General features: G+C 34.2%; 1 protein-coding gene and 1 long non-coding RNA gene across 2 annotated transcripts; both read right to left on the reverse strand.

Moving 5' to 3' along the window:
• Positions 1–6,502: 6,502 nt before the first annotated feature.
• On the reverse strand, positions 6,503–8,016 carry LOC21409934 (glycylpeptide N-tetradecanoyltransferase 1). Its single transcript, XM_010091778.2, has one exon. The coding sequence runs from the start codon at positions 8,014–8,016 to the stop codon at positions 6,721–6,723; it is 1,296 nt and encodes a 431-aa protein (XP_010090080.1). The 3' UTR covers positions 6,503–6,720.
• Positions 8,017–8,029: 13 nt separating this feature from the next.
• On the reverse strand, positions 8,030–9,943 carry LOC21409935. The gene is made up of 4 exons (XR_002901610.1): positions 9,403–9,943; positions 9,283–9,318; positions 9,092–9,190; positions 8,030–8,134 (listed from the first exon to the last, which is right to left on the reverse strand). It is a non-coding gene; the product is annotated as an uncharacterized LOC21409935 (long non-coding RNA).
• Positions 9,944–12,708: the final 2,765 nt, after the last annotated feature.

Consider the following 12,708-nt stretch of genomic DNA (forward strand, 5'->3'; position numbering starts at 1 on the left):
AGTGGCACTGGGATGTTTAGATTGAGGACGTTTGGTTGAAGGATTCAAACCATGTGATTCGAACAATTTTCGATTTATGTGTATTTTTTGTGAGAGAAAATACTGTAGTGAACCATGAATCATGATTCGAATCAGGGAACGAATCCCTCTACCAAACATCCTCTGAGTATTTTTTGGGTGGAGGATTGCAGGTTCAATCCCGCTTATATAAAAAAAAAAAAAGTTTGGCATAAGTTAACGCACATCATCCAGTACTTAATACTTCAAATGCACCCTGCTGGCTGTAGAAGCAAAATTATGGCTACATCAAATTTGAAAAACAAGGAATTCTATTGTCTCAACTTCATCTCTATATTTATTACCTTTATTTCTTATGATTTCTAATTTCTTTTTGCAATGTGCACCTTTTTTTGTTTTTGTTTTAATGTTCATGTTCCGCCTTTATTTATACAATCTTAATCTTAACATCTTACTTTATCTTAATCTCAGCATCTTTTCTTAGATCAGGTATGAAATCAAATCATAGAAAACTGTTAATGAACGACTGGCAAGGAAAAGTCATAATATGATAAGAATATTGGATATTCCCCTTACAAGAAAAAGGGGTTGTTGCGACGACAAAAAGTCGTCGCAAAAACCCGCATGTCTCGCAAATAAGGTTTTTTGTGACGACATGTCGTCGCAAATTTATCGGCGCAAATAATTCATCACAAAAATATTTTTTGCGACGACATAGTGTCGTCATAAATGTATTTGCGACGACAATCATCGCTAATATGTCGTTACAAATTTCTCGTGATATGATCCATTTTTTACAACGACATTTCAAATTGTTGTCGCAAATAATCTTATTTTTTTGCGACGACAAGTCTAAAAAAGTCGTCGCAAAAAACCGAAATTAATTTCTTTTATAATTTAAAAAAAATGGTAATTAATTAATTTTTAATATTTTTAATTAAACCTTATTATGTTATATACTGAATATAATTTATTAAGATACATTAAAAGTGAAATATAAATTAATATTAAAAATAGTAAATCTAAATAAATTTATAAAATATATTATAAATACTACATGAAGTGCATATATAATGTTCAAAGAAATATAAAAGTCTAAATAAAGTGAAAAATAATAAAGTACATATAACAAAACTAATCGTCTAAGTTTGCAACATCGCTAGCATCTGAATCATCATCAGGACCGTCATCATCTGAAGGAGACAGAGGAGCGTCTAGGTCAACTGGTTCTGGACGATCAATCGTAGGTAATTGGATGTTGGGCTGCAATTTAGCCATCACCTCTAACACATTCACCTGATATGGCCAAGGACAGTTGATATGGCCACTTGAAGTTTCATAGTTTTTGGCGACCTCAATAAAAGCAGATAACCCATTCCAATATTGATCCGACAATCGGTTCCTCAAATAAATCTAACTTTTGTCAATTGGCATTTCAACTATACATAACAACAGACATAACAATTTATTAATGTGTTTAATTAATTTTAATTTTACTCTTTATTAACACAATTAATTTTATTCATTAAAGTTTGTTGATGAACTTATTAAAATTCTCATTTTCTAACTAAATTTCGGCAACATAATGGCTTATTTTTCTTATGATCCAAAAATCTAAACCTGCAGAAAAATAACTTTAAAAGATTTCGGCACACCATAGCTGCAAGATGTGCCACCAAGAACAAGAATCACAAACATATACTAAATTTCAACAATATAAGAAAATCATAGTTGAAATATCAAAATCATTATCCCGAATTCATACAACCAAAAACTACAACAATTTTAAACTAAAAGTACAATAAATATAAAAAACTTATAAAGTTCAAACCCACTAAACGAGGGCTGAAAATAGCAGGATTATGTCAGAGAAACCGGGCAAATAGCGACGGAGGTGAAAAATCAAACGCCTACATCAAATTGAAACATCGAACATAATTTAATGTGACCAAAATTAACATTTTATTAACATCTAGAGTAACATATTTAAATACACAAAAAAATTTCATTCCTCGACATTAAATCTAATTATGTTAACAAATAATGTAAATTAATAAATTAACCACTAGTTCAAAAATAATTCTAAATTAACGTCAGAAATTAACATTTACACAGCCTCATAGTAAATGTTTAGAAACTTCATTTAGACATTTATACAAACAACTCAACAAAACACATAAAAACAATAAAAAAGTTACCGGAGTGTGTAAAACATACCGGTAAATGTCGAACGGTGAGGTGACAACGGGCGATTCGGTGGGGCGGTGGCGGAATCTGGCCGGCAGCGGCGAGCAAGGGAAGAGAGAGAGAAGGGAAGAGAGGGAGAGAAGGGAAGAGAGAGAGAAGGGAAGAGAGGGAGAGAAGGGAAGAGAGAGAGAAGGGAAGAGAGGGAGATAAGGGAAGAGAGAGAGAAGAGGAGAGAGGAACGGCGGCGGCGGTGGCCGGAAAGGGGAAGAAGAGAGAAGGGAAGAGAGAGAGAGAGAGAAGGGAAGAGAGAGAGAAGAGGGCCGGTGGCAATGGGTGGCGGCGGCGGCGAGGGGAAGAAGAGGCAGAGAGATCGAGAGAAAGCGTCGGGGGAAAATGAAGAGGAAGACGATAGGGTATATTAGATTAGACTTATTTGCGACGACGTTGTCGTTGCAAATAAATTTAAAATGTCGTCGTAAATAATCATTTTTTCTGCGTTTAGTTTTTGGTGAAATCTTAAAAAAGATTATTTGCGACGACAAAGAGAAAATGCCGTCACAAATAACATGAAACAAGTCGTCGCAAAAAATGGATTACCTTGGCGGCAAAAATTCGCGCCATTGAAATTTGCGCTCTAAAATTATTTGCGATGACATTTAAGTTATTGGCGATGACATAGTTATTTTATTTAATGGGAAGTAATTGCGATAACATATCGTCGCAAATGGCCTTTATTGTTGTAGTATAAAACTAGTTATAACTTAACGGTGTAGTCATTTTGTTTGTTTGTTTGTTTTCCCGTTAATGGTGTTTTTACGTTGTTTTGGTCTCTTGGCGTAGCTTGTTTGTGGCAGAACCTGATTGCTTCCTTCAAGCGCATGATGGACCTGTTTATGATGCCAAATTCTATGGAGATGGTGAAGATGCGTTATTGCTAAGGTCTCTCTATCTCTATCTCTTTCTCTCTCTTCTTTTGCATTTGCATTTGTGATTTAGTAGGAATTTAGGCAAATGTACTTTGAAATTTATGTCGAATTGGGGAAAACTGTGCTCGTTAATCTGCTTTTAATTGAAGGATTACTTGAGCTTTTCGTGTTTATATCATGTTTTTCTTGTTGGGATTTAATTAACAATGTGACAGTGACTATAATTTATGTTGTGAGTTGTTATAATTAGTGATTGAAAAGTCTGATGATTTTGAATGTTAAGGATGAAGTTGTGGCGACGATGGGCGGATACGAGGATGGAGGTGAAAGGATTGTACGGAGTCTAATGTGCCTATTCCTTTTCATGGTATAATGTAACTTGTGAACTTGTTTTTCTACAATCATACGTTGTAGATTGTCCGACTTATGCATTGTAAATGATATTTATTGATGGAGGAGGTTTCAGTTGTAATAATCGTTTTTACAAGTTTGCTATGTCGTGTATCAATTTGGCTTTGTTGGTTATTAATTTGTTGTTTGTCTTCGTTTTTACATGTTTGCAATGTCCTGTATCAATTTGGCTTTGTTGTTTATTAGTTTGTTGTTTGTCTTAGTGGATATTTTGTTATCGTTTTTGTGTTTGAGCTATAAATTGCCACAATACCTATTGTAATACTTAGATTTGATTAATGATATTGAATACTATTACTAGTATTGAGTGTTTTCTCTCATTTTTTCTTAAGTAGATTGGACTTTTGAGTCTCATCTTCCTTCCAGATTAGGCCAGTAAAATACTTCTGTTGCATCATTTATAATGATTTGGTTTACCAACACTATGCATGGTACTTAAAGCGTGTATTATGTGCTATCCTTTCTATGTTTTTTTAGGAAAAGCACGTGAAGCCAGAATTGGACCAGGTGAATCCTCAACACAAGTAAGTTATCGAAGATGATGACTATTTCGCTAATTTTCCGCTAATTTAATTCCAAAGAAGCATAAGCGAGCGGCCAGTCTAGTCTAATTGCCTCCCTAGATTTTCTAACACATGATTCAAATTGTGCAAGTGCATGGTTGATACTAAATAGTAGGATCTTTCATGTTCGGCCTTTTTAAAACCGTTGCATAAGATTTTGGAACAACTATTATGCGCTAGAATTATTTAGAGTCATATGTTTGAACTAGCTCTTCTTTGTGTCGGAGGGGCTTTTTTTTTTTTTTTTTTTTTTTTTTTTTTTTTTTTTTTCCTTTAAAACTTTTTTTTTGTGATCTGCACTTAACACATACTGCTTAATACTTTCTCCTTATTTTTCATGTCTTGTATTATTGTGCTTTCTAGAGGTCCTTGGGGAGCTCTATCTGCAATCCCTGAAAACTATGTGCCCCTTTTATATTTCAATTGCTTTGTATCTTCTATTTCTTTCATCTTGGAGTGGTCACAAAAAAAGATTTATATTCTGAAACGATGTCTTCTTTCTCAGAGGGCATCCGTTTATTCGGCTGCTGGTGATTCTTGTGCTTATTGTTGAGATCTGGTATGCTTTCTTTATACTACAACAATAAAGGCCATTTGCAACGACAAATGTCATCGTAAATAATTCTATGTTATTTGCGACGACATTTTCTCTTTATCGTCGCAAATAATTTTTTTAAGATTTCATCAAAAACTAAACGCGAAAAAATGATTATTTACGACGACATTTTAAATTTATTTGCGACGACATTTGTTGTAGCAAATAAATTTCATATTATTTGCGACGACATTTTCTCTTTGTCATCACAAATAATCTTTTTAAGATTTCACCAAAAACTAAGCGCGGGAAAAATGATTATTTGTGACAACATTTTAAATTTATTTGCGATGATCATGTTGTCCTTATTGTTGAGATCTGGTATGCTTTCTTTATAAGGGTAATATCCAATATTCTTATCATATTATGACTTTTCCTTGCCAGTCGTTCATTAACAGTTTTCTATGATTTGATTTTATACCTGATCTAAGATAATGCCTGTCTGATTTTTGTTGGAAACTAGTTTCTTCATGCTCCGCACGTGTTACCAGTGTGAGGCACTCAAATGGTTTATGATTTACTTCATACTGAATAATTTATTTCTTTATTCAATATTCATAAACCTAAGCATCTTATGTCTAATTTCAATAATTTTTCACAGTTCTTTTTCGAAAAGAGCTCATTATGATTTAAACACTTGCAGTAGAACAGATTATCTCTTTATATAATTACAAGTTCGAGAAAAAAAAAATGTAATATAGGAAAAATTAGAGAGAAATTTACTTATGAGTAGTTATGAGAAAATAATATTTAATAGGACCGCAAGAAATAGACATTTAAATAAAATAATTATTTACAAGGGTGACATTTAAGAGAGACAATAATATTTTAGATTCAATGGCAGAAGTTTGACTCTTTTATAAACATTTCGATGAATATGTGCATTTTAACCGAATATTAAATTTGTATAGAGAAGTAAAAGCAATAAAGCAAGTATAAATAAAATTATGCGGTACATATGAAAAATAATTACCTGAGAGGCTTGCGAGAAAAATGTTTAAATAGAGACATATTTAAGAGATATAACCTCAGCAAGAATAAATTAGAGATCTTTATGAGAAATATTAGGAGACGTTTGGTTCATAGATTAGAATTATTTTCAATTTACGTATATTTTTTGTGAGAGAAAATACTGTAGCGAATTATGAACCATGATTCAAATCGGAATACGAATCCCCGAACCAAACAACCCCTTAATTTAAAAGGTTATGTGAAAAACTATTAAAATCGAGACAAGTCTGAAAACAAACTGTTTTCGTAGATTGTGGTCCAATTAGGGAAAAAAAAAAAAAAAAAAAAAAAACTATTCATAAAGGGCCACTTTTGATAGAATAAAGATTAGACGGGAAAAAAAAAAACAGCGTCACATTTGAAAAATTACTTTTAACAGGAGTAAAGCGAGTAAAAAAATAAAATAAAAGGGAGAGAATCTGAAAAAGTAGAACAAAAAAGGAAGAGAAAAAAAGATGAGAATTTAAAGGTGGCAAGTGGAGGAGGGTGGATGAAAATGGCCGTTTGCTCTTTTATGCACGTTAAGATTAAGATTAAGAAAAGATGCTGAGATTAAGATAAAGTAAGATGTTAAGATTAAGATTATATAAATAAAGGCGGAACATGAACATTAAAACACCCAAAAAAAAAAAAAAAGGTGAACATTGCAAAAAGAAATTAGAAATGAGGAGAGCTGTCAAGTCGAAATGGTTTTTAAGGGGCACTCGGACTACTTTCATAGTATTGTTGCTACAAACTCTACTGATCAGGTCAAGTCACCATTTTCTTTGACAATAGAATTCCTTGTTTTTCAAATTTGATGTAGCCATAATTTTGCTTGTAAAGCCAGTAGGGTGCATTTAAAGTATTAAGTACTGGATGATGTGCATTAACTTATGCCAAACTTATTTATTTATTTATTTTTATACAACACAGGATTGAACTCGCAATCCTCCACCCAAAAAACACCCCATCAAAAACCCCCAGTACCACTACACCAAGAGGTCTTAGGCGTTAAACTTATGCCAAACTACAACAGTACCAGCCCAAGCTCTGACGGTTTCAACTCGTTCCTTACCCGATAGTTGTAGAGATAGTAGTGAAGCTGTCCACCGCCCAGTACAAATTTCAGCTCTTCTAGGAAGGACTTATTCTCCATAACATCCAATGCATTGAAGACATCCAAATCCTTCTGTTTTGCGACAATAAGAGCATCATTCATGAGCTGAAGTAATGGAGTCTTAGTGGCCACATTGTAATATGAGTAAGCGGCTTTCAGAGTTGAGCAAGTTTGATTGCCAAGGATCAACGAAGGAAGAGTGTAGAAGCTGCAGAAGTCAGTGATCTCATGAGTTTCTGGGCTCTCGACCAGATAACTATCCACTACGCTCTCGATTGGCAGAAGCCAATGCTGCACATCATCCTCATCAAAATCAGGCGCGACAACAAACTGGCCCAAGTAGTTCTTGAGCAACCGAGTAACAACAGGAACATCATGAAGCTCCATCTTTCTAAATCCAGGAGTCACGGGTGAATCTGGCAACTTGTACAGCTTCACAGTTCGACTCATTGTCATCCTCGCACCGAGCGTCGAGAACCCAACATCAATGAGCTTCTTTGGGTTGAGAGACCTATGCCAGTACTGGCAAGTCGTTATAGGAGTCGGAAAAACCACTCCAGCAGTGTAGGTCGCCTGCCATATATTCTCCAAGCAAACCCTCCTAGTGACTTCCTTGATCATCCCCGGCGCGAGCCTCTTCAACCTGAGCTTCTTATGAACACACAGAAAGTTGATCTCGGCCATCTTCAGAACCTCACCCCGAACCCGAACTCTAGCAGGGATTCCAGTAATAAAAGCCACCAGCTTCTTCGACACCTTAGCGCGAACCCCAATGTGCCAGCTCTTGTAGTAACCCGGAGGGTGCAATGCCCAACTAAGGAACTTCTTAGAATAGTTGAGCCTAAACTTATCATCCTCAACATAATTGTTCATCAAAAGCGTGTAAACCTCATTGCAAGTCTCTTCAGATTCCATGTCACAAGTTGTCCATTCATAAGGGCTGGGAAGGTTGTAAGGCTCAGGCACTTCAGATAATGGTATGGGAAGCATAATGGGGCCCTCAGGCAAACTAGAATCACCAACATCCTTAAATTGCCCAACTGGTTGGGTCTCCCAAAACGTATGTCGTTTGCTAACAGACATTGAATTTTGAAACCTAGGGACTATAGTATCTAGTGAGCTATCCTCTTTGGAGACCGGTTTTGGATCAGAATCATGATCTAGGTTTTCTTTAGGAGACTCAGGAGGAGAATGGTTATCACCCATTTCACCATTCTAGTGAGCTATCCTCTTTGGAGACCGGTTTTGGATCAGAATCATGATCTGGGTTTTCTTTAGGAGACTCAGGAGGAGAATGGTTATCACCCATTTCACCAATTAATTCCTATTGATCAAAATTTCAAAAAAGTTCAAACTTTCCCCCAAAATAATCAGCACCAAACACGACCTTCTGTAAGAAACAAAATAAGGAAAAAAAAAAAAAAAAAAAAAAACGCAGATATCGTTTGATGATCCAGAAAAAGTAAAGCTTCAATTTCAGAATCAATGAATATCAAATTAATGAAATATAGGAAAAGAAGCTAAAAACAGATCTGCGAAAGCCAACACAAATAACAAAAGAAATACTAAATTCAGAACTCACAGGATTATTAGCTTCTGATGAGAGCTAATCAAATCTTGATTTTGATTTTGGGTGTGTGAGAGAGAGAGAGAGAGAGAGAGAGAGATATGCCTTGTTTAGGGTGAGAATTTCAAAGGTTTGTGTGGAAGAAGCGGCTTGGAGATGCCTTGGATTAGGAGAATACTAGGAGTGGAGTGAGTATTGTGGGTTTTGGAGAATAAATGAATAATAACGAAACAAAGGAATCGCTTTACTCAAAACCCCTCTCCCCTATGTGTGTTGTTATTACGTTTTTTTTTTTCTAATTGGAAAAGCATCACTCTAAGTCCTTAAAGTAATTCATTCTAGAAATAATCTCATTGGTGTTCCTAAATTTTAAGGTCCTTCTAATTGGAAAAGCACCTCCATCCTCGTATCCGCCCATCGTCGCCACAACTTCATCCTTGACATTCAAAATCATCAGACTTTTCAATCACTAATTATAACAACTCACAACATAAATTATAGTCACTGCCACATTGTTAATTAAATCCCAACAAGAAAAACAGGATATAAACACGAAAAGCTCAAGTAATCCTTCAATTAAAAGCAGATTAACGAGCACAGTTTTCGCTAATTCGACATAAATTTCAAAGTACATTTGCCTAAATTCCTACTAAATCACAAACGCAAATGCAAAAGAAGAGAGAGAGAGAGAGATAGAGATAGAGATAGAGAGACCTTAGCTATAACGCATCTTCACCATCTCCATAGAATTTGGCATCATAAACAGGTCCATCATGCGCTTGAAGGAAGCAACCAGGTTCTGCCACAAACAAGCTACGCCAAGAGACCAAAACAATGTAAAAACACCATTAACGGGAAAACAAACAAACAAACAAACAAACACAAACAGTACGGCCTGTAGGTACTCGCTGTGGAGCTTTAGCGTTGGTGAACCCCAATGGCTGCGACCAAAAGAAGCAAAAAAGCTCACGAAAAACCACCATTTTTTTTCCAAAAAGAAAAACAAAAAAGTTCGGAGAAATTACGAGCTCGGAGATGATGGAGATGGAGGAAATGGAGTAGGAAGCGAGGGATCCGTCGCTGGAGGCGACGACAATGGAGTCGGGATTGTTAGGGTTTGGGGCAGGAGACCAAAGAGTTCTGAAGACGCTTCGGGTGTGGATCTCCCTCTCCTTCAGTATGGCTTCCCTGTAGGTGTCTTCGTCCCAGTTCGTCGCGTCACCGCCCATGCTTACTTACTGCAATGGAGCCGATAATGCTCTCTCTCTCTCTCTAGGAGCTCTGGTTTCTGAAGACGCTTCGGGTGTGGATCTCCCTCTCCTTCAGTATGGCTTCCCTGTAGGTGTCTTCGTCCCAGTTCGTCGCGTCACCGCCCATGCTTACTTACTGCAATGGAGCCGATAATGCTCTCTCTCTCTCTCTCTCTCTAGGAGCTCTGGTTCGGCTGGTCCTGGTCTCCAGAGGAAGACGGTGAGAGGTGTGTGGACGACAGGATCGCAAATACGACAGACTTGGACACTGTGCTAAAAGAACGACGGGAGTCGAGAAACGACATCATATTTGTGAACGTGTATGCATGAGTATGAAGAAACACATCGTAAGAAAAAGATGGGGATGGAAAACGACAATGTGACAAGAAACAACGTCATTTACGTAAAAAGAGAATAGACGGCACTACAAACGACATCATCTGTGAAACAACAATAAAAACGAGTAGTCATTTTGGTAGCATATGTTATAAAGAAACATTTTTTTACTATCCTATATTTTTTATAATATCAAAATAGAATCTTGACTTTTTTTTAAACAACTTTTTAATACCTTGTCTTCCTCTTTTTTATCTTTTTTATCCACCATACATTTTTTTAATTTCTCTAAATGTGACCTTAATAAATATTTTTTTTTATTTTTACCTACAAAATCTATGCATAGACGCTCAGCTTCAACTAGTTTTATAAAAAGCAATCATATAAAAAGGACTACGTCCGAAACAATGAGAATAATTAACAAACGATTATATCGTCTATAAACCATGTGATATTTATTATACACTAATTTTGTAACGTGCTATGCACATATTACCACGTTAGAGATACTTGAAGAGTTTATTATTTAGCGGATAGTGAAAAATTTATTTATACAATCATTTAAGGATTTTTGAATTTATTTTAAAAATAAATGTGTAAAGATAACAATTAACAAAAAAAAAAAGTAGACATTTAAAAAAATATTTTAACCAATTAAAAATAAAATAAAAATACATGCGAAAAAATTACTCTCATATGAATAAAGTTTGGAACAACACATTTTTAAAAAACACACAAAATATAAAATGTAAAAAAAAAAAAATCACAAAAAATAAAGAAAAAAAAGAAAAAAAAAAACTAAGTGGAAGCGCTGCCAGCATTCCTACAGAGAAAAGCTTTGCCCTTTTATGTATTCTTAGATGTATATAAAAAAGGAAGCATTTAACGACAAGGGCTCAGAAAAACTACAATGACTTAGAAATGACAAAAATTCCATGTAAACACGTCTTTGTATAGAAACATTATTATGAAAACGACAAAAAAAAAAAAAAGAATAAACCCAAACATAATAAATTACGCTAGAAACGACAACATGAAACGTATACGATATAATCTTATCTTTACCTTATAGAAAAACTAAAAAAATGGGTGGGTATGAAATTGAATTATGCAAACATTATAGGAGGAATAACGAAGGATTATTGACATTGATGTCCTAAACTTTAAGGTTATTATTAATTTGTCTTCTAAACTTTAAAATCTCTTACTTTATATTTAAAATTTTGAATTGTTCCCGGTTAACTCTTTTTGATATAATTTTTATTAAAAAGATATAGAAAAAAGAGAGCGATGAAGTCATATAGGGTGCGTTTGGAACTCGTTCTAAAATGATTTTATTTTTTATATGAAAATGAAAATGAAAACGTTTTCATTTTCATTTTGGAATCATTTCTGAAAACGCGTCTGGTAGTTTTATTCTGAGATTGATTTCAGTTTAAAAAAAAAACTAAAATTGTGTTTGGTGGTTTAATTTTAAAAACATGTAATAATATTTAAAATAGTAATATATTAAATAAATAATAATATTAAATATATTAAATAATAATATATTAAATAAACATTTCCAGAAGAGTGGGGGGCAGTCGGGTAAAGAAAATTGAAAACGGAAAACGATCCTTAATCGTTTTTAGTTTTGCTGACTGAAAACGAAAAAGGAAAAAACGTTTTCAATTTTTATTTTTCAAAAAATGCAGTGCCAAACACATTTATGAGTGTATTTTTATTTTTTTAGTTCTTGAAAAACGTGAAAAACAGGAATAGAAATGATTCCAAACAGACACATAGTCTCTCTATTTGAATTTATGTTAAAAATAAACGGATAAAAATCACATGGCTACACTCAACTTTTTTTTTTTTATGTCTCTTTTTAATAAAAATTACAATAAAAAGAATTAAGTGGAATAATTTAAAATTTAAAAAGTAAAGTGAGAGTTTTTAAATTTTAAAAAATAAAATGAGAACCCTAAAATTCAGGCCACTAACGAGATTAATTCTATAATGAATTATTTTAAGGACTTGAGTGAAGCTTTCCAATAAAATAAAATAAAATAAAAAACGTAATAAAAACACACATAGGGGAGTGTACAAAAAAACCGTAAAACCGAAACCGACCGCTTAAAACCAAAAACGACGGTGCCACGTGGAACCGAACACAGTCGGTTCGGTTAACCGACCGACTTCCTCAAAAGTCAGTTCAGTTTCGGTTTTGCGTGTAGAGAGTCGGTTAAAACCGAACTGACTGAGATGGGATTTTTTTTTTTTTTTTATGTTTTCGTTTTGTTTTACTTATGACAATTTAAATGTTTTTTAAACTTGTATTTGTGCAATTATCAATTTTGATGTTGTGCTTGTATTCATTTATTGTGATTACGTGTTTGCAACTTTACATTGAAGGAAAATTTTACATTTTTTCGTACTTGCAGGTCAAAATGCAATTAAAGATGCTAGTAACCTGATAGTTAATTGAGGTCATCTTCCTGATTACCAAAATTGAAAACCGACCAAAACTGACCGAAACCGAAATTCGGTTAACCGAACTGAAAATGTTAGGTGCGGTTCGGTTTCAGTTCTAACTTTTAGAAAATCAATATGGTCGGTTCGGCCACCAAATCGATTAAAACTGACAAAACTGAACCGAGGAACACCTCTAAGGGGCATTTAGTATGAGATAATTAGAGAAGTGAGAATGAGAATATTTCATATTCTCGGTATAATTATTAGAATTTTTTAAAACTAGTGAAGTTT

This window comes from Morus notabilis, unplaced genomic scaffold, assembly GCF_000414095.1.
Source record: "Morus notabilis unplaced genomic scaffold, ASM41409v2 Scaffold329, whole genome shotgun sequence".
In the NCBI taxonomy this organism is placed as follows: Eukaryota; Viridiplantae; Streptophyta; class Magnoliopsida; order Rosales; family Moraceae; genus Morus; species Morus notabilis.

Excerpts from the sequence above, each read along its gene's own strand:
- LOC21409934 (XM_010091778.2), bottom strand. The coding sequence starts at position 8,016 with ATGGGTGATAACCATTCTCCTCCTGAGTCTCCTAAAGAAAACCTAGAT.